The sequence below is a fragment of the Sciurus vulgaris genome (assembly GCF_902686455.1).
Source record: "Sciurus vulgaris genome assembly, chromosome: 4".
Classification (NCBI taxonomy): domain Eukaryota; kingdom Metazoa; phylum Chordata; class Mammalia; order Rodentia; family Sciuridae; genus Sciurus; species Sciurus vulgaris.
In genome coordinates this window covers 144,692,012-144,713,025 of record NC_136464.1, presented here as the reverse complement: position 1 = coordinate 144,713,025, position 21,014 = coordinate 144,692,012, and the positions used below count along the sequence as shown (strand labels likewise).

The following is a 21,014-nucleotide window of genomic DNA, read 5'->3' as shown; positions in this document are numbered from 1 at the left end:
GACTGATTACCTATTGTAAGACTCTGGGTTCTGATTCACACCCCTGCCTGCCTGGAAGGGAGCATCGTTTGTATATGAGAAAACCAGACGGTGTGTTTGCTGACAACTGATCTTCTTGCTTGCAGCATGCAGGGCTTGCTTTCACAAACAGTGCTTCCAGTCCTCCAGGTGCCCTCGATGTGCCAGGATCACCACTCGGAGAAGACTCTTGGAAAGTTTGCCCTCCGCAGCAACATGATGACCCTGAGCATGGCGAGCCATCATTCAACATGCCTTATGAGAAAAACAACTTGTGTCTAGTACTGTCACTTCGATTTTGGTATCAGGAATTTTAAATTTAAGGAAAATGATGGGCCAAATTCACTTCACTGTGTACATACATGTACATATTTAATGTTTTAAAAATGCAGAATTGTTGTTATGAAGCATATTTTTGTTACTAATATGTGTTTACACAGTAATATATTGGTGTGTTTATACGTGCGACATTTTTGCTGCTGCTTGGATTATTTAAGAGTTTTTTGGACAATTCATAAGTTGTATTGTAATAGTTATCTTTAGTTACTCTTGGAGCCTGTTGTATAAATTGTAAGTGACTAGATGAATTCCTCGGTGCCTCTTCTTTAAAGCTTATTTGGTGAAATTGGTACTTTCAATGAACAAAAATGCAACCCAAAATCTGTTTGCTCAAGATTTTTTTCCTTCAAGAAACAGACTCCTACCTAAATGCGGTTTTGTAATCCTGTCAGCCTTCCATACCTATTGCAGGCTTTGCTTCCAAAGCACATATGACTTAGCATGTGCATGTGGGTCCGGAGATGCCATTAGACATGTTTGCCTCCAGGTGGCAGTGTTGCAATGGCACACACAGCCTGTTTGCCATCTCTGTTCCACATGAGTTCCTGCTAAGTCAAGGGAGACCTGGCAGTAAAACTTCATCCCTGCTCTTTGGAACATAGACACAAAACCAAGCATGGGTATTTGAGGACTTGAGTAAACTGGGGGGAAATACTCTTAATGAACAATGTGATTCTAGTAATGACATTAAAATCACAGGTATCAATTAACAAAATTAGGTGAATCAGAAAATTTTGTGAACTTTTTTTTTATCTCCTGCTTACATTCACCCACTTGAGAAAGGGACCCAGCCTCAGGTCCCTTCCTGGGACATCTTCAGGCCAAGTGATTCTTGATGTCAGACTTGGGTGTGGTATTCCCTGGCATCCACATGTCCTGGGTAAAGCTCCTCTGAATGAGCTTCTCAAGCAGCCCAGGCAGGCAGTAAAGTGCTACAGGTTGTCCCCTACACCTGCCAAGCCCTGTGTGTGTTGTATTCAGTGAGACAATATTAAGACTATTGAAAGACTACTGAGTGTCTTTTATCAGTCTGGTGACTTGTCTTGCAGTTGTTTTCTCATCATCTCCAGTCCTTCAGCCAAAGCTGTGTTCACATTGTTCCCTTGAACCAGATTCTCTTTTAAGTAGAAATTTAGGCACATAGGGAAATAATATCAAATTTCAAGCACTGTCTCATTCTTAGCATAGCTCCTATTCCGTGTTGGGAATCAAGGGTCAGAGCAGCACGTTTGTATCCCTGGGAACACCTTTCTGAGGCAAGTGTGAGTATCTCCATTTTGCAAGTATGGAAAGTGTGGCTTAGAGAGGAGAAGTAACTGGGCTGTGTTCTCCTGGACAGTGCTTATTAGAACTGGTTTTGGCATTCCAGTCTGCCTGCTTCCAAAGTTTGTGTTCCCAGCCCCAACTTCTGTGGGCTCTGTTTGAGATAATCTAAGCAGATCCTATGCTAACTCATGCTAGTCAAGCCTCTGTTGCTGGCATGGGGTGGGGTGTTTTCCCATTGTTCCCTTGTGTTAAGGGAGCTGCTGAGGCTGAGGCTTGTTGGAAGAGCCTGGACAGAAGTGATCCTCAGCACGTGTGCAGCACTCAGTAGGGGCGTAATTAATTGTGGCCTATGTTGCTGCTTATTGAGATTTACTCATTGGTGTCTTTGCATCGAACTCCCCCTTGGCTTCTGTAAGGAGGATGAGTACTTGAGGTTTCCCATCAGATCGTCACACACATGAGGCATCGGGTTGCAGCGCTGTGATCCTCAATGATGAATTTCTTGTCTCTACACTCCTCTCTTGGACAGTTCTGGTAAGGTGTCTCTTACAGTTGTGATTCTCACCTGTAGGAAGGAGGGAGCTATATTACTTTGAGGAAGTGGGTGTGGGGTGAGAGGGGAAGCATTCCCAAAGACATTCTGCTATGTTGACCTGGGTGGGAATTACTGGCCAGGACTTTGGACTGAGTCCAGATATCCTGCTTCCTACCTGTGTACCTCTGGTCAAGCTTCTGCAGTGGTCTGAACTCTGTTTATAAAATTGGAGATAATAATCATATTTAGTTGTCTGAGGATTAGAAATGGAAATGAATCACCCAGGAGAGGGCCTACGACAAGCAAGATCCCAATAAGTCGAAATAATTAGAGAAAGATTAAAATCTGAGCCATACCATCTCTTTTGGATATCCACAGGTAAATTACTGTCTCTCAGTTTACAGTCTACAGTTTAAAGATGAGAACATTACCTGCTATTGTGTGTTGAATTGTGTCTCCCAAATATATTGAAGTCCTTCACTCCAGGCACCTTTTCCTGATGTATTTGGAACTAGGATCTTTTCAGAGTTAATTAAGGTAGGATGAGGTCATACTGGATTAGGATCAGCCTTGATCCAATGCCTGGTGTTCTTATAAGAAGAGGGGATTTGGTTCAGAGATCTAGATACAAAAGACACAGAGAGGGATGGAGTTAGAGACTGGGTGACATATGGACCAGCCAAGGAATAGCAAGAATAGTTGGCAGCAACTTGAAGCTGGGTGAGAGGCATGGAAGAGATTCTTCCTCAGAGCCTTTGCTATGAAAGTTTTAGGGCAAAGGTCCAAGCACCAGCAGGTCCCAAAACACTAGGTTCTGCTTCCTGTGCTAACGTGCCAATCAAAGAGCAGTGGTGAAGGCAGGAAAGGCAGTTACATCTGTAGAACTGAACTGGGAGACAAGGGGCCAGCCTCTTCAACCCTGTCATTGGGGATACTGACAAGAGCTTCGTGTTTAAATAGAGGAAGCACTGGGGCAGGCCCAGAGCTGTGCATAAGTTAGCAGCCTTGGTCAAACTGGTATGGTTGATCACTATCTCAAGTCTGGTTATTTGAGGTCTGGAGAAGTCATCAATATCACTCAAAGGTGTAAGTGGGTTCCCTGAGATGATTCCTGTGTTTAGAGGGGAACCTTGGTTCCCATGATGGACTAACAGCTCCCACTGAGGAGGGCAATCTGTGTGTGAGGTTTTGCTGTTCCTGGAATCAGGCTGACTGTAGGTTTATGGACTGACTGGAGGCTTCTAGGCACCACTCTGGGGATTTGGAACAGGATGCTTTATTTACTGGCAGTTGGATATCTCTGAAAATCCTGGATAACATTGTTATTTTATGTTGGTGTCTTCAGCTTGAAGGTGCAGATTGCCAGCTTTGGCTGAATACCCCTTAAATGACCATTGTCTGCTCAGGGTCTGCTTCCTGCCTTCTCACTGGGTCTTCACCTCAAGGAAGGGACAAGGCCTCACTGCAGCCTCTTCTGTAAGGGCACTAATCCACCTGTGAGTGTTCTGCTCTTATGACCTAATCACTTTCCAAGGGTCCGTCTCCCAATACTGTCACCTTGGGGGTGAGGATTTCAATCTGGGCATAAGTGGGGACACAAACACCCAATCCTCAGTAGCACACAGACTGCAAGCGCTCTTGCCTCTATGTGACCCACTATGGCTGGACCTCCTCATATTGGAAATCAATGAATGAGCAGAGGGAGGCAGCTCCCCATCCCTCAGTCACCTTCAGTTCCACCTTCAGTTCACCTGGTGGGGAAGTCTCACTCGGTAGTTCTCCTGCAAGAAATTCCCTTTGGTCCAGAACAACTGCCTGGGCTGGGCAGCCCTCCTCTGCGACATTCCATGGGGTCCAGTCCTGCCGCCCAGGCTGGGACCTTCACTCTGCGCCTAAGCCTTTCGCTGGGCGGCCCTCCTCTACAATGCTCCTGATTGTCCGGGTTCACCGCTCCAGTGAGGGAGTGTCGCTGGGCAACTCTACTCCATAAAGTTCCCTGCATTCCAAGACTACTGCCCATCTGGAGAGCCTCATCCAGTAGGAGAGCCCCACCAGGCGGCTCTGAGTTGGTCCTGAGTCTCTCAGTATCTCCTTTTCTTGAATCCTGAATCCTGGAGCAACATGAAACGCAGTTACCCTCTAGTCTGCCATCTTGAAAATTCCCCTGTCTTTAGCATTGAAGGGCCAGATTTCCAACTTTAGATAAATATTCCTTAAATTACCATTGTCTGCTCAGAGTCTGCTTCCTGCCTTCTCACTGGGTCTTCACCTCTTGGAAGGGACACAGGCCTCACGGGGCCCTCTTCTGTAAGGGCACCAACCCACCTGTGAGGGTTCTGCCCTCATGACCTAATCCCTTTCCAAAGGTCCCGTCTGCCAATACTGTCACTTTGGGGGTGAGGATTTCAGCATGGGCATTTGTGGGGGACACCAACATTCAATCCTCAGCAGCACACAGATGACAAGTGCTCCTGCCTCTACGTGACCCACTGTGGCTGGACCTCCTCATATTGGAAATCAATGAATGAGCAGAGGGAGGCAGCTCCTTATCCCTCAGTCACCTTCAGTTCCACTGCTCTGCTCTTTTGTGTATCAACACTTTTAAAGAAGTCTGTGCTTTGTGTTCACTTCCACCCTCCTTTTTTCTCCTCAACATGTTCCACTTTCACTAGAGTTTTTGTCCCACCTGTCCCACCAGAACGTGCAGTTCACTAATAATGCCCTCACGGCCAAATCCCATAGTCACTTCTTTGCCTCTGTCTCAGGAATATCTGCCACAGTTACCTGCATTCTCCTTAAAAAAAAAAAAAGTTGCCATCAAATCCCATTGTAAAAATTTAGAACGATCAACAGAGAAGGCAGGCTACTCTAAAATTCAAAATATTTTATTCATATGGACTTATGTTTAGACATAGAGTCTTACTAGGTGGCCCAGGCTGGTTCCTAATTCCCGGGCTCAAAAGATCCTTGTCCCTCAGTCTCAGAAGTAGCCAAGAGTAGAGGAATGTCCCTCCATGCCTGACTTGAAGTTCATCGTATTTTAACGATGGCACTAATTCTCTGTAAAGTGGGATTAGAATTATTTTGAAAATTTTCATGAGTTTACTGTACAGAACAGATGACACGTTAAGGATCAGATCAGTGCTCCAGCTGCACAGAAAGTGAAGCTCCCGGGTGCAGGGGTGCACACACCTGAAATCTCAGCAGCTCAGGAGGCTGAGACAGGAGGATCCAGAGTTCAAAGCCAGCCTCAGCAATGGTGAGGTCCAAAGGAACTCAGTGAGACCCTGTCTCTTGATAAAATACAAAAGAGGGCTGGGGATGTGACTCAGTGGTTGAGCGCCCCTGAGTTCAATCCCTGGTACCAAAAAAAAAAAAAAAAAAAAAAAAAAAAAATAGCGAGAGTGATGCCTCCATTTCTCTGTCCTCTCCTGGGTACCATCCTCAACCTCATCTTCAGTGGGTACAAGGGTGGAGGTGCTGCCTGGTGTCCAAGCTCCTCCTCCTCTTATTTTATGAAAGGCAGGGAAACACTTTCCACTTTTCCACCGTCAGGCACCTCTTTGCTGAATTTCCTCTTGCCCTTTCCACAGTTTCCCCTCATTGTACCCTCAAATCTTCACACAGTTTCTCTTGGGACATAGTGAGTTATGGTGATGCAGGGTCAGAATGAGAAAGTACTGTCACTTCAATAAAATGACCTGTGACAGGTTGCTCAAATTTCTAGATACTCCGGTTGCTTACTTGTAGAACAATGGTAAACTATCTCAGTGGGCCTTGGGATAATTAATAATGAAATTTATTAAAAATATCTAACACTTTGTATTTAAAATTCATCCTCAGGCCTCCCAGCACTGCTGCCCATCCCAGTGTCAGACCTTCTCTCTCCCTCTTGATTCAGTCCTGGTTTAATTCCCACATCTCAATCCCTCTCCTTCCCTCCCACTGACCTGACCCTAGGAGTCTTCCATAAGAAGGAATAAGTGTCTCAACGTCTCCTTTCCCACTGAGAACTTGTCTCTGGGATGTGAAGGTGATTCTTTGGCCTGAGCATCCTGAGAACACAGAGCAGAAGGTTAGCAGTCAGGAAACCCATGAGTCAAGTGGGGCTCAGACACTGCAGTAGTGCAGCTGGGGCGAGTTACCTGACCTGTCTGAGGCTTTGACATTGGGTGTTGCACAGAGCTTGCAGGGTGGTGTGGGCATCAAAATCATGTAAGTGATAAGTCTGTGTAAGTGAAGGTGTTACGATGGAAATCATGATAAAGGGGTAACTTTGAATTGTCAGTCACTCCCTTCTGATGAAAACCTGGTTCTGGTGGTTTTCACCTCAGAGCACAAGTCAATTGCCATTGGATTCCCTCAGTCCTTTCAGGAAGCCGTTGGTCATTGTCGGAACCCAGATTGTCCACATTCAACCTATCTTCCCTGGTGCCTGCCTTTGTATTAATGAATTGGGGTGGGTAGTGCACAGGCCCTATCAGGGTTGCCACATTTGGCAAAGGGAAATTCAGGTCACTCAGTTAAATTTGAACATCAGAAAAATGAGTATGATTTTACTATGAGTATGTTCTGTGTAATCCTTGTGTTTTTCTGGCAAGCCTGAACTGTCCCGGAAGCTGGATGGATGCTTCTCCTTAGCTAAGTCTTCCAGGGCACTTGTCACTTCTTAGCCAGTTATGCCAGGGGGCTGGTCACGGTGGCCATGGTCAACTGTGCATGATGATGGCTTGTGGATCTGCACAGAGTTCTCAATGTTTGGAAAACAGACCTCAAGTTTTAGGTCCCTTCTCTTAACCACATCTTCTCCTTTCCATCCTGAAGTTGATGAGCATGTGACATGGTGTCTCTGTTTTAGTTCCCAGATGGTCAAATTGGCAGGACTGATCCTAGATGCCCCCTGCCAGACCCCCACCTCTCACCCCTCCAGGTAGTTGGTCCATGTTGGGTTTCCATGCCTTCCTAGCAGTTCCCTGCAGAAGAAAAGCAACAACAATGGGAGGTTCGCTCCAGACATGGCAGGTTCAGTTAAGACATAGATACTGGCTTTGCACCTCCCTGAGTTTTCTTGGTGATTCTCCTCCCCATCTGTCATGGTGAATGTGATTGGATTAAGAGATGCTGAAGATGAAGAGGCTTCTGGGTGTGTCACTGAGGGTGACTTTAGGAATGTGTGGCATGTGGGATAGCACAGTCTAATGGACTGAATGCTTGGCTAGAATAACAGTTGGAAGAACAAAGAAGCAGCAGCAGATGCAAGATCCATTCTTCTTGAATGGGTTCCTGATTGCAACTGTGATCCCCTGAGGACATCAGACTCTTGGCTCTTTATTCTTCCACAGCAGACCCTGCCTGTGATTCTCTGGGGAGTAACGGGAAAGCTTTGGTCTCAGATATGGGTAGCATATTTGATCTCTCTGTGGCTTCAACCTCTTGAACAACACAGATACTGGTTCATTTAGTTCTATAGCCTGCAGAAGGCCATTGTGGACTCCCACCGTCCGGTTCTGTAAGCTAGTCTAATAAAGCCCCTTTCTACAATCATATTTCCTGGTGATTCTTTTCCTCTAGGGAACCCTACTAATAGACCATCCATTCAGGTCTTTAATCCTTCATTGTTGTTTTTGAGCAATCTTTTTGCTCTTTCATTAGAGGTACATATAAAAGAAAAGTTATGTTCAGGCTGACTTCTTGGCAGAAATCTCAAGCTCTCAGTTTGTATGTGTGTGCATGACAGCTGCATTCTTAACTGGAACACTAAAACTTTCACTGTCTCAGAAGCACTGTTTAACAGGGTACTTCTCTGTTTGGCTGTCTAGAAAGTTCTGGTGATGGTGTTTTTTTTTTTTTTTTTTTTAGGACCCACATACAGAACATTGAAAAGAAATTAACTATATTGAGCTAAAACTTACATACCACAAAATAACATTTAAGTGCATTTTTAATGAAGTTTGACAATTATATATAGTCATGTGAATACCCCTATGAAACCATGAAGCATTTCCATAAATGCAACATGCAATGCATTCCTCATTTGTACCACAGAGGATCTAGTTAAAGAAACTGGGCTAAACTGAATAATTTTTTACTAAACAAATTGACCAGATTTTGTTTATTCTCATGGGGACAACATGCCTCTTTATTCAAATAAAAAGTTGGTTTTTTTTTTTTCCTGCCTTTTTGATGATTTCAAAGCACAGTACTATACTATGAGTGGCTTCCTGTTAATCCCAATTGTCCTTGTTGTCATAATGCTGCTGTGACTGTGTTTAGTCATGGAGGAGCGAGAGGGTGGGGTGGGGAAGAACATCAGGGTTCAGAACACTAGGATTTCAATCCTGGTTCTTGTATTTTCTAGTCCTGTGATGATGGGACATGATTTAACTATTTGTGTCTCAGTTTCCTCATCTATAAAATGGGGGAGGGACTAGCACCTACCATGTGAGGTACTTGTGAAAAGTAAAAGAGTTGTAAATGTAAAACATGTAGGGTGAGGATAATATGAGTGAGAGCTGGTGTCCTCAGCACTGTGTGTGGATTTCAGGGTTGAGAACGGCCTTGCAGAGCACCAAGTACTCATATCTGCAAGCCAATGCTGTGGAAAATAGGGAACTGGGAAGAGACAAGCAGCACTCGGAGGTGCAGAAGAGCAGGTTTCCTCAGCACCAATGTGGACCCAGTGGCGTCTTTCCCAAAGGCTGAGCATAGAACTTGCTCTCAGTATCTTTCTTACAGTACTGACCTCTGGGTTTCTAGGCTTTCTTGATTTCATTCTCTTCCTCCAGGCAGGTCTCATTCCTGTCACAGCCGCTGGGCCAGCATGATTACAAAGGCAGAAACTAGCAGCTTGCAACTATTAAGAGACATGAGAAGAAACACCATAGGATGGAAATGCCACGATACCAAGAGCAAATGGTCACAGTCAACTCCCTTTCCCAAGGTCTGTCCAGGCTACAAGTTTTAAATTCTTTTAGCTCTGTTTTCCTCTCCCATTCTCAGAGTAAATCAGTCTTAATGTTGCCAGCACTATCCATGCCAGTAACTGAATGCTGTGCTGTCTTGAATTTCCCCTGCCAGATTAGTTAGTTCCTTGTTTTCCAATGCATCCTCAAGAGTCTCAGGCATGAGCAGATGTAGTGAAGTTCTCAGTACCAATTTCAGTTTTGGTTAGCCTTATTTGGTGCTACAACCACAATACCAACAAGAACAACTCAGGGACAAAAACTTTATGTGAATTGGGAATTTGGAGGTGACCTTTGGTAGAGAGCCTAAAACATTGTTTGAGCCCAACATGAGGCAGCACATCATGGGGCAAGGGCCAAGCAAAGGAAAGTTGCTGCTTCATGGTAACATGGGAACAGAAAAGTGGAAGGAGACACAGGGAAGATGCACCCTCTCAGGGCATTACTCCAGTGACCCACCTCCTCTAATCACGTTCCACCTGCCTTCAGTTTATATCCAATTATTTCATTGAAAAAAGGAGGATCTGATTTGGTATAGCTCTTGCAAATCAGTCATTTTCCCATTGAACATTCATGTTTTAACACAGCAGCTTTTGGGAAACACCTCATATTTAAAGCACAAACGGCTGTACGCCTCTCTGCTCCAGACACTGGGGCAGGGGATCATGTATTCCCTCCAAGTCTGAGCCACTTAGAGATAACTTGTTACTCTCATAAGGGTAACAGAAAGTGGAGTAGTATACCTGAAGAACAGAACCCACAAATTACAATTGTTATGAATTAAAGCACTTTTTGGAAAAGCATGAACTACCCCAAGAACACCAACCTTCGAGGGCCCAATGACAATTAGGAACTGATGTTCTTAATTTGAAAATCTCCAAAGTGATATCTGAATATAAATGATATCACTGGAGAATTCTACTGCACAATTAAAGATGACTCAGTGCAATCCTATACACTCATATCTGGGAAGGAGCAAAGCAGGGAGTAATTCACAAATTATTTTATCAGCCTGGCATTACCAGATCATTAAACCAGAAAAGATGGTGCCAAAATAAGACAATGGAAGAAACTCAAAATTAACTGGTCAAACTCCATCAAGAATAAAAATGGAAATTCCTATACAAGAAAGTTCAAAAATGACATGACAAAATGCATACCTAAAAATAAAAACCCTTCAAAAAACAGGAATAGATAGTGATATGGGTTGAATTATATCCTTGCAGAGCATGCTTAGATTCTAAAACCAGGCATAAGAAAAAGGAATTTTTTTTTTTAGAAATATCATTATATTATGATGTCATTACCCCAAAATTGAGTCATAAGGGAAGTGAATGAGCTGTTGGTTCAGTGTGACTTGCTTCCTTATAAGGAGAGCAGAGTGGGATGATGGAACAGGTGCGCTTTTGTCCTTACAAGGAGAGTAGGGTGGAAAGCTGTTTCACTGGGACTTGTGTCCTTATAAGAATTGTGGTCCAGGCTGCGAGTTCACTGGAACTGGATCTCTATACAGAGAACAGTGCAATCTCTTGAATCCCTGTGACTTTCATCCTCCCGTGATTATCTTCTCTCCTAACTAGTTCATTTTGGTAGTGAAACATTTGAATTCCCATACCCTGCATTTTGGTTATGTTCTTCAGGTATTTATTTGTGGATCCCATGAGGGTCCCTTTAACTTGAGAAAGAGAAACCAGTCAGATGTGAACATATAGCAGTCTAACTTCAGTAACATGAAGAATGCTGCTTCTATATATCTGCATCCATCGCCCGTGGTTCTTGATGTGAGGAATATAACAAATGTATGCCTTGTGCATTGAATCAACACTAAAGTGACCTCTGAGGACCTCTGTACCTTTATATGTTGAAACAATATTTTAGGCATCCTCTGGGTCACTAGAGGATGCCATGATCATTATTTCAAGAAAAATTCTCTTCTGTATCTTGGAGTAGGCCTCCTGAGTATGATCTTTCAAATTCCTGAGATATTCTCAAGACGTTTCCCCTATTGGGTTTGTGCAATGAACTTAGCATCTGTTTAGGGTCTGTAATATCTTCAACCAGCACATCTTAACTAAGCCTCAGCTTTGTATGTGCTTTTCTGTCTAAACTGCAAGTTTCAAAAATGCCTTAGGTGTGTTTGCTGCCCTAAGTTTCCAGCAACATCCATGGCTGTGACTAAATGTGCTGTCTTGAAATTCCTCTCACCTGATTAATTAGTCCTTTGCTTTCAATTCATACCTCGAGTCTCAGGATATGGACAAAGTTCAAGCAAGTTCTTTGACAGAAAAAGATACAAGGGGCCTCTAGTACAATTTCACATAGAGTATTTCCTTCTGGAAACTCATTACTAGCATGGTCTGCATTTCTGTTGGTATTCTGCTCTTCTGAGCTCCACCCAGAATTGCTCATTAAGCTCTGCTTAATACCTTCCAAAACTTTTCAGTCTTGCCTCTCTAAACTGGGAGAAATTCTTACTGCAAACCAGGTCCCAAAAGTTTCTGATCCTTTGGTCCAGTTGTCCTAGCAATGACCCTAAGTGTTGGCACTAATTTCTGTTTCTGTTAGCTTCATCTGTGCAGTAACAACACTTCACAGCAAGAACAACATATGTAGGAAAAGGTTAACTGAAGCTCAGGATTTCAGAGGTGTTAGTGCATAGATGGTTGAAAACATTGCTCTGGGCCCAATATGAGGCCACACATCATGGGGCAAGGGCCAAGCAAAGGAAAGCTACTCCCTTCATGGGAAAAGAGAGCAGAAAGAGAGGAAAAGAGACACAGAGAAGAATCACCCTTTCAGGGCATTACTGCAATGACCCACCTCCTCCAGTCTTATTCCAGTGTCTATAGTTTACACCCAGGTAGTCCACTGAAGCAAAGAAGGCCTGACGAGGTACAGCTCTTGCGATCAAGTCATTATACCTTTGAATATTCCTGCATGAATGCAGCAGCTTTGGGGGAACACCTCATATTTAAACCATATTGGCTGTAATGGCATTTGCTCCAGACACTGAGGCAGGGGCAATCACATGTTCAAGTCCTGCTTGAGCAACTTAGTGAGATCTTGTCTCACAGTAAATAGGCTGGGGATGTACCTCAATGGCAGAGCACTTGCTTAAAGTGTGAGAGGCTCTGGGTTGATGGCATGAGTTGCAAGCATGTTCAAAAAGTAAGTAAATAAATAAAAGGAAAAGAAAGAAAAATGTTGGGGGTTTCCTGAGGCAATGTATTCCACTCTTCTTCCCTAACATCGTGTGAGGACACAGCAACAAAGTGCTCTGATCTTGAACTTGTTAGTCTACAGAGTTGGGACTAGTTAATTTGTTAATAAATTACCCAGTCTAACATATTTCCTTAAAACAGCACTGAGGGACCCAGTCATCTGAGATTGGCTCCATTTCTTCCCGCTCTGTGAAGGACACACTATTGTTTCCAGGCTTTTCCCTCTATCACTTTGACTATTTTCTCCCACTGTGTTTTATGCTCCAGGGTTTCTAATGAGAGATCTTATGAGACCTGATGGGGAAATTATGATGAACCCTTCCTCCCTCTCAACCCTGTAGGTGTGCATACCGTGTTCTAGAGTGTCTTAGGGAAGAGTCTTCTGTTACATTATCACTATGTGAGTGAGGGGCTGCCATCTTTACGACACCCATATTCAGTGCTGGATGAAAGAAAAGGAAGTGGAATACCATGAGCATAGATTTGTTAAAGTCTGTCCAAGGCTAAGTTATCAGAGACTCTTAGATTTCAAATGAAAAGTCCACGGAAGTACTGTTCAATTTTTAATATTTAAAAAATACATATCAGTTTCCATATGGCATTGAAGAAATAACTTTTGGAGTCCATTTTTATTCTTACTCTGAAAGTGGAAAAGTTCCTGTAGACCCAAAGGGAGATGGCCAGTGGGGGTGATGAGAGATGTGACTGTGTCATTACTTGCTCTGACCTCACAAGGAGCCATTGTGAGGGAATGTCAAACTGCAGGTATATAACTGACTGGCTGAGGCTGGGTCTTTGTCCATAAGTACAGGAAGCTCTTGGTGGTGACCTGTCGGACTCCCAGATAGTTAGCGCGTTTGGTGGTTGGCGGTTGGTGGTTGGTGGCTGTGGACTTTGGTGATTGGTTCTTTGATTTGGGTTTTTTGTTTTGTTTTGTTTTGTTTTTTGATTTTGGTTTGTTGTTTTGGTTTGTTATTTTTTTTTTAGCTAGCTTCCTTAGTGGGTGTTCCTGCTTAGGATGGCTAGGAAGAGTAGAGAGACTAGTGTAGTGGTGCAGGAGGAGGCCTTCACAGACCGTTACCAGGTCTTGAGGGCCATTGGGCATGGGGCATTTGGTCAGGTGATCCTCGCCTGCCATCTGCTCACTGGGGCAGAGGTGGCAGTGAAAGTCCTGGAGAAGAGAATGTGGAAGAGTTTGGCCCGCTCTGAGAAACGGGCATTGATGACCCTGAACCACCCGAACGTGATCCAGCTCTTACAGGTTATTGACACTGACCAACATGTCTACCTGGTGATGGAGCATGGAGGCAGGGGATCGCTATTTGACTTCATCCCAGATGGGGGCATGCAGGAGGAAGAGGAGGCCAGGAGACTATTTAGGCAGATCACGTGTGCAGTGTGCTACTGCCACAAGATGTGCATCGTGCATGGAGACCTGAAGCCCGAGAACATTGTGCTGGATGCCAGGGGAGACATCCGACTCATCGACTTTGGCTTAAGCACCGTTGTCAAGCCTGGGCAGCAGCAGAACGAGTCCTGGGGCCCTCTGGAGGGCCCTGCAGAGGACAGCTGGAAACTGGGTATCATTTTGTATTTCGTGTTGACGGGTGACCGCCCGCGTAGTATCTCCGAAGCTGAGTTGGAATTTCCCCAGCACGTGTCTGCTGAAGCACAAGAACTGGTCAAGAAAATCCTGGCAGACGACCCTGAAAGCAGGCTCTCCGTAGAGGACATCTTGAAGGACCCCTGGCTGAATCAGGGTGAGGAGAACTCATCTTCCCATGATGAGCCCCTCCCCAGCCTCTCAGACCCCACAGTACTGACGGTCCTCTTCGACATGGGCTTTGACCCATACACTACCTGGGTGTCTCTATCCAAGAGGAGGTTTGACGATGCCATGGCTGCGTATCTCCTAGTGCAGCAGCAGATAAGCCAGGGGACAGGCTGCATGAAGCCTGTGAGGCGGAGGGTGGTGCCTCAGCTGTGCCCCAGGGATCCTTCTGTGTTCCCTGCCCTCCCAAAGAGGAGGGCGAGTGAGCCTGCCCTACACACCTCCCCCTTGCCCTGTGAACCTCAGCCACCTGAGGAGGCCGAAGAGTCCGGGCAGAAGGTTGAGAGAAGTTGCAGCGTGCCTGCCATTAGACTCCGCTTCCTGCATGACAAGACCCCCACTCCCAGCCTAGCCTCCCAGCCTGACTCTGTGTGCGACAAACCCGGACCCTGCATATCAGCCGACAGCCATGTCTCCCAAGATGCCACCACAGCCCATCCCCAGGGCCACAGGAGGCGCTGGAAGCGGGTGAGGCAGAGGATCGCCGCCTGCTTCCGCCGACTATGCTCTTGCATACCCTCATGTGTTAGCGAAGACGTGGCTGAGACACAGGGAGACCAGAGACCTGCGAAGTTTGGAAATCGGGTAGTTCCTATCTAAATTCAGACCTCAGACGGACCAAACGAACACACAGCCAGCCAGAGGACCCTTTGCTCCGTGGATGCTGTTGTCACTATTTGGACATTGGTCACGGGGACTCAAACAGCTGCAGGACTCAGTGTGCTCACTGGCTTGGACTTCTCCCTGTGGGGTCCAGCCAGTAGCACATCTGGATCTACCTGGACATCAGGTGTCTCCCCTGCCCTCACCTGAGAAAGACATCAGATGAGACTGTTTTCCCTGGGACATTTCCCCTGCCCTGCTCTTCTCTGTCCTTACTCCCATCTCCTGGGATGGCAGAGATATTTACTAATAAATCTATTTCTCTCAAATGGTACAGTCACGTTGATATTCCAAAGATTAAAAAAAAAAAAAAAAAAAAAAAAGACTGACGTAAATAAATGGGAGGAGGCTGTTCCGAGTGAGGCTGGAGCCCACCAGGCGTCCTCTCCAGGCCTGAACCCCTGTTCCTCCCTCTCCTGTTCAGTGTAGATAGACTTGATCACCTTGAGCCAGTGTAGATGGGGCCTCAGTTGCCTTAGCTGGTGTAGCGGGTCTCTTTCCTCTAGCCAGTGTAGATGAGTACTCACTTGCTTTGACCTAGTGCCTTGTAGACTTGCTCCCCTTAACCTAGTTGAATGGAGGTTTGCCCTAGATCCAGTGTAGACATGACTGAGTTTGAAACAGCCAGTGGGCCCTGGTAGAAGAGAGGTCTGTGGAGAGGGTGGTGGCCACTGTTGGAGAAATCACTTCTGAGAAGGTATTGGAGACCCAGAGTCATATGGCGTCATCCCCTTCATCCTTTTTGCAGGTAAGGCAGAGGAGGGCCAGGGTGAAGGGTGGGCCTGCTTGCAGCAGGGACTGTGTGCCTCACCACCTGCCATGCTGCCTCACCACCCAAAGTCACTTAAGGGTTCCTGTTGAAGGTACAGAGAAGGGAGTACATGGGTTTGGGGAGTGGAGGTGACAAGTCATCTCATGGATCTAGTTATATAAAAGCAAAATGTACCCATTTTGGAATTGCTCTTTGCTTTGAGTCCTGGGGTTAGGTTGAATATCTCTTTTTGTGGGAAGGGTGATTACCCTACCTACCACACATGTCCACTTCTTTGTGGCTTCCTGTTGCCTGAGACATTGTAAGTTTTCCAAGATCTCACCTTTCCTCCTTGGTTGGTTGAACTTGTGATTCAGCTACCTGTGGCGTTCTTCACAGGCCATGTCTTTTATGGCTAATGTCACTGTGTGTCTTCTCTCAGTAGAAACTTCTTTCTATGACTTAACCTTCAAGACTGGTCAGACATGAGTGGCTTTGAAATCACAGGAGAGAGAGAAATGTTACTTCTGTTTCCATAGCACCATGATTACAGCACTTACTGCGTTGTACAAACGCTTCTGCTTCACGTTTGTTTTAACCGCTAGTCTGTGATGCTTTCAGGGGCACAGTACGTATTTAATTCAGTTTCACATTTCTTCTGTCTAGTGCAGCATCAAGCACACAGTGAGTCCATTAAAAAAAACACTGACTGAACCTAATGAGCACTTGATTTTAGTGATAATGAAGATGCACACTTTGAGCAGCAGTCACTCCCATTCTAAAGTGCGATGTAGGGAGGGAATCCACACTCATTGTGCTTGGGTCAGTATGGACACCAGTTCTGAAATCAGAATTGTCACTCTCAGCATCAACGTGGAGACAGGCTCAGCAATGCTGCCTAGAAGAAGTAAGTGTCCTATTATGACCTTTTCTACATTATGAAGTAAGTGTGTAGACCTGGGTGTCATATCTAGATGGTCTTTCTAAGTGTCCTAGTAATCTCTCTTGGATGACCCTTTAGTCATTTATTTATTTACAGTGATAAATTTAAAAAAATTCTTTTCATACATGTATATAGGGTAATAATGTCTGTCTCAGTCTACTCTTCTTCCTATTCCCACTTGAACCACACCTCCCGACACTCCCCTCTGTACAACCTAAGGTTCCTTCATACTTCATACTTCCCTACCTAGCCCCAACATGGATGACCGTGTGCTTATCAGAGAAAACATTCCACCTTTGGTATTTTGGGAATGACTTATTACACTTTGCATGATATTCTCCAGTTCCATCCATTTACCTGGAAATGCCCTAATTTTATTCATCATTAAGGCTGAGTAATATTCCATTGTGTATGTACCACATTTTCTTTATCCAATCATCTGGTGAAGGGCATCTAGGATGGATCCATATTTTACTATTGTGAATTGAGCTGGGGAAACATTGATGTGGCTGCATCACTGCAGTTGATTTTAAGTCCTTTGGGTATAAACTGGGGAGTGGGAGAGCTGGGTCAAATGGTGGTTCCATTCCACGTTTTCTTAGGCATCTCTATACTGCTTTCCAAAGTGGTTGCACCAATCTGCAATCCCACCAACAATGTGTGACTGTACCTTTCTCCCTACATTGGATGGCCCTTTTATAATATACTAGACACAATAGGATTCAGTTTCTTTCTAAGCTATTTATTGAGTGCTTAGTCCACCCCAGTTCCTGGTTGAATAAGAAATGGCTCCTATCCTGAGAGAATTTCACTGGATAGAGTTGCTATTACAGCCTGGTAGATTTAACCCAGCTCTTACAATCCATGATGCATTTGTCTTTTCCTTCCTATGAAGCACGTTTGAGAAGATAGGTAACAACTTTAATCAACTTTGAAAAAGTGTGGAAAGGTCGTTGTTTGAGAAACATACTTGATAGAGATATGCTGCTTTGACCAGGAGGGAAATCTAAGTCGGGCTAATATTTCCATTGCTCATTGAGTTGACTGGCTATATCTGCCTCCTAAAACCAATGAGAAACCACTTTACATACTTTTGATTTCATCCTGTGTCTCTGCAAGCAATAGCAGAATGTTGAAGACTAATCTGCTTTCTAACATTCCAGGGTGGTTTGGATCTTGTGATTCTAGTTTTGCTCTTTGCTCTCTCCCCTTTTCTGCATTTGCCTTTCTCTCTCTTTCCCTTTCTTTCTTCGGTTACCTCTTTGTCTCTTAGCCTGCATTGAGACCCCCTACTTGGAAATGCAAATTGATCATAGAAGTTTTCCTTAAAGTAATTAAGAAAGAGAAGAGTTTGATATGTCCTGTTAGAGAATTTTAAGAGGCAGATTTTGTCCTGGCATGTTGCCTATAATCCCCAAACTTTGGCAAGCAGAGGCAGGAGGATCACAGTCTGAAGGGCAGCCATAGCAAAATAGGGAGCCCCTGTCTCAGACTAAAATTAAACAATAATAATAATGAAACAGACTGGGGATGCAGCTCAGTGGTGGAGGACCCTTGGGCTCAATCTCCAGTCTCTCTCTCTCTCTCTCTCTCTCTCTCTCTCTCTTTGACACACACACACATACACACACACATACACACAAACACACATAATTTTGTGTTAAATTAATACTATATTTTGGTGTTTTCCAATGCTAATGTCACACTGACCTCCCTCTTTGGTGTTTGTGAAGCAGCATCAACACAGGTCTCATTCCCCATGGACACAGTGTGTAGGTAAACCACGTACTGTCTGATGGTGCTGTGCTGACAGAGAGAGCTAACACTATAGACTTTGTTTCCTGAAGGTGGATCATTTATTGATCAGTTGACAGCTTTTTATTTTCCTGTTTGTTTCTTACACTGATGAAAACTTTTGTACTTTTGTAGAAATCTATGGATTTCAATAAACCTCAGTTAGGACTGCAGACATGAGAAGTCTTTACAGTATTGCCCACCTCTCTGATTTTGTAAAATTCATTCCTAAAGTGAATTACATGACTGAAAAATACAGAGATTTGGTCTAATGTCTCTTTACATGGAACCTTAAAGAGAATTAGTTTATATGTAATATACACGAGTAGGTGTAATAATGATTTTGATGATTCCTATTCTGTAGTTTAAAAGAGAGGTAGGTAGTAGGTTTAGAAATAGTTGATCAGAGACCTTCTATAGGTCCCATGATTGTAGTTATAATTTTTAAGTTAGAAGTGATACATTTTAAATAGCTATGTTGCATTATTAATTATTCATATCAGAAAGCTTTACTGATTTACATGGATTGACTAGTTTTCTAAATGTTCTAGTGGATCACAATAAGCCTATTAAGTGAAATACCATCTTTTGTTGCATTAACATAATTTCAAAGGACTTTGTATATTTTGGTGTAAGGCAGATTTGTGAATATTACTATGCACATTGAAGGTAGTAGCAATATTAATCATTCTAAATCATTTTTATTAGCCTTAGAATATCTGTATAGATATCCTTTGAATATAGAGTGGTTGAAAATATAATAGGAACACACTATTGAAGGCCCACTGGAAGTTCTACCACAAGAGGGCTGAAGAGCACAGATTCTCCATGCACCTCAATGCCGACCAAGTTCACTCTCAAGTGACTCCTGATATGTTTGATTTCAAGCTTAAATAAGAATAAATACAGAATAGGATGTCAACAAGGCAACCAGTTAAGTGGATGCTTAGGTGTCCTCATGAGATATGAAAGCAAGATATGAAGTGCCTACAGGCAGTCTGTCTATGCTGGTAGTGGAGGGTAGTCTCTTTGCTTTTGAAGTAACATCTTGATTAGAAAACAGCCACATCCATTTAACTGCTTTTAGCCATAATAGCAGGCAGGTTTCAGTCTTTTGGAGAGAGTATCTTTCCTATTTATGTGCATTCCTTATTTAGTTATCCTGTGATTTTTATTGGACAGAAAAGAGAAGTAGAAAATCATCTTGACAGGAGACTGCCAGTGTCAATGACAAAGATGGTTGCTTTCAGAATTACTTTCCTCTTTGAAACATCAGAAATAACGAAATTTTGTAAGTGGTTAGACTATTTCAGAGTGCAAATAAAGAAAATGGATTTTCATCAGTGTATGTTTGTACTTAAATTTATTTTTTCAAATGATATATAGGGACTTAAAAATCATACACACAACAGGGTGTCATGTGATATTTTGATACATGTGTGCGTTGTGAAATGTTTAGATCAAGTTAAATATATCTATTTCCTAGACACAATCTTATGGTTAAAAGAAATACATAACCTTCTTGGCTTTTGCTGATAACACTGTTCATAACTGTTGTCTGTAGTTACCCAGTAGTACAAGAGCACATCAGGTGTCCTTGCTCCTACCTTAATTGTGACTTAGTGCCCTTTGATCAACACTCGTCAGCAGCATTCTATTTCCAACTCGTATGAGATTAAATGTTCTAGATTCCTCATATCTGTGAGATCATGTAGTACTTGTCTTCTTGCATCTGGCTTCACCTAATCCCTAGTTTCATCAGTGTTGTCACAAGTGCCAGGATTTCATCCTTTCTGTGACTGAATGGTATTCCATTGTGTCTATTTACCACATTTTCTTATCCATTCATCAGCTGATGGATCCTTAGATTGTTTCCCTATCTTGGTTGTTGTGAATAGTGCTGCAACAGTCATGGGGGTACAGAGGTCTCTATGACACACTAATTTCATTTTCTTTGGATACATACCCAGTAGGGGGATGGCTGGATCATGTGGGAGTTCTGCTTATGAAGTTTGAGGAACCTCCATACTGTTTCCATGATGACCGAGCTCACCAGCTGCTCCCACCAACAGTGTGGAAGGTCCCCTTTACTCCACATCCTTGTCAGCACTTGCTGCTGTCTTTTTCATTCTAGCCATTCATCCTAGAGTGAGGTGACATCTCATTGTGGATTTGACATGTACTTTCCTCATATTTAGTGATGGGACACTTTTTCCATGTACCTGTTGACCATTTGTCTGTCTTCTTTTGAGAAATGTCTATTTAGGTCTACTGCCCACTTTTCATTGGGTTGGGTTTTTGCCTTTGATTTCTGGGAGTTTTTTATAGATCCTGGACGTTAGCCCTTTTCCAGAAGTAGAGTTTGCATGTTTTCTCTCATTGTTTTAGGCTGTTTCTTCACTCTGCTCATTTTTTATTTTTCTGTGCAGAAGCTTTTGAGTTTGATGCAACCCCATTGTCTATTTTTAGTTTTTGTTTCCAGTGATTTATAGGTTCTTGTTCAGAAAACTTTTGCCCACTCCCATGTCCTCAAGCATTTCTGTGTTTTCATGTAGTAGTTTCACAGTTTCAGGTCTTACTTTAGTCTTTAATCCAGTTGGAATTTATTTTTTTAAAAAACCTGGTGAGAGGTAGGAGTAATTTCACTCTTCTGCATATGAATTCCTTGGTTTTCCCAGCAACATTTAGTGA

General features: G+C 43.7%; 2 protein-coding genes across 5 annotated transcripts in view; one reads left to right on the top strand and one right to left on the bottom strand.

The window, feature by feature from the left end:
• RUBCNL (rubicon like autophagy enhancer) overlaps nucleotides 1-995 on the top strand; it is a 42,443-nt gene extending 41,448 nt beyond the window's left edge. For all 4 annotated transcript variants that reach the window (XM_079136989.1, XM_079136990.1, XM_079136991.1 and 1 more), the window contains exon 14: nucleotides 126-995. In XM_079136989.1, the coding sequence (XP_078993115.1) occupies nucleotides 126-238 (113 nt within the window). In that variant the 3' untranslated portion in view covers nucleotides 239-995. The remainder of the gene's footprint in view (nucleotides 1-125) is intronic.
• Nucleotides 1-21,014, bottom strand: part of LOC306659456 (5-hydroxytryptamine receptor 2A-like) — a 78,443-nt gene that overhangs the window by 1,670 nt on the left and 55,759 nt on the right. The window contains exon 3 of the transcript XR_013763302.1: nucleotides 4,845-4,952. The gene's annotated coding sequence lies outside the window, so the exon portion shown is untranslated. The remainder of the gene's footprint in view (nucleotides 1-4,844; nucleotides 4,953-21,014) is intronic.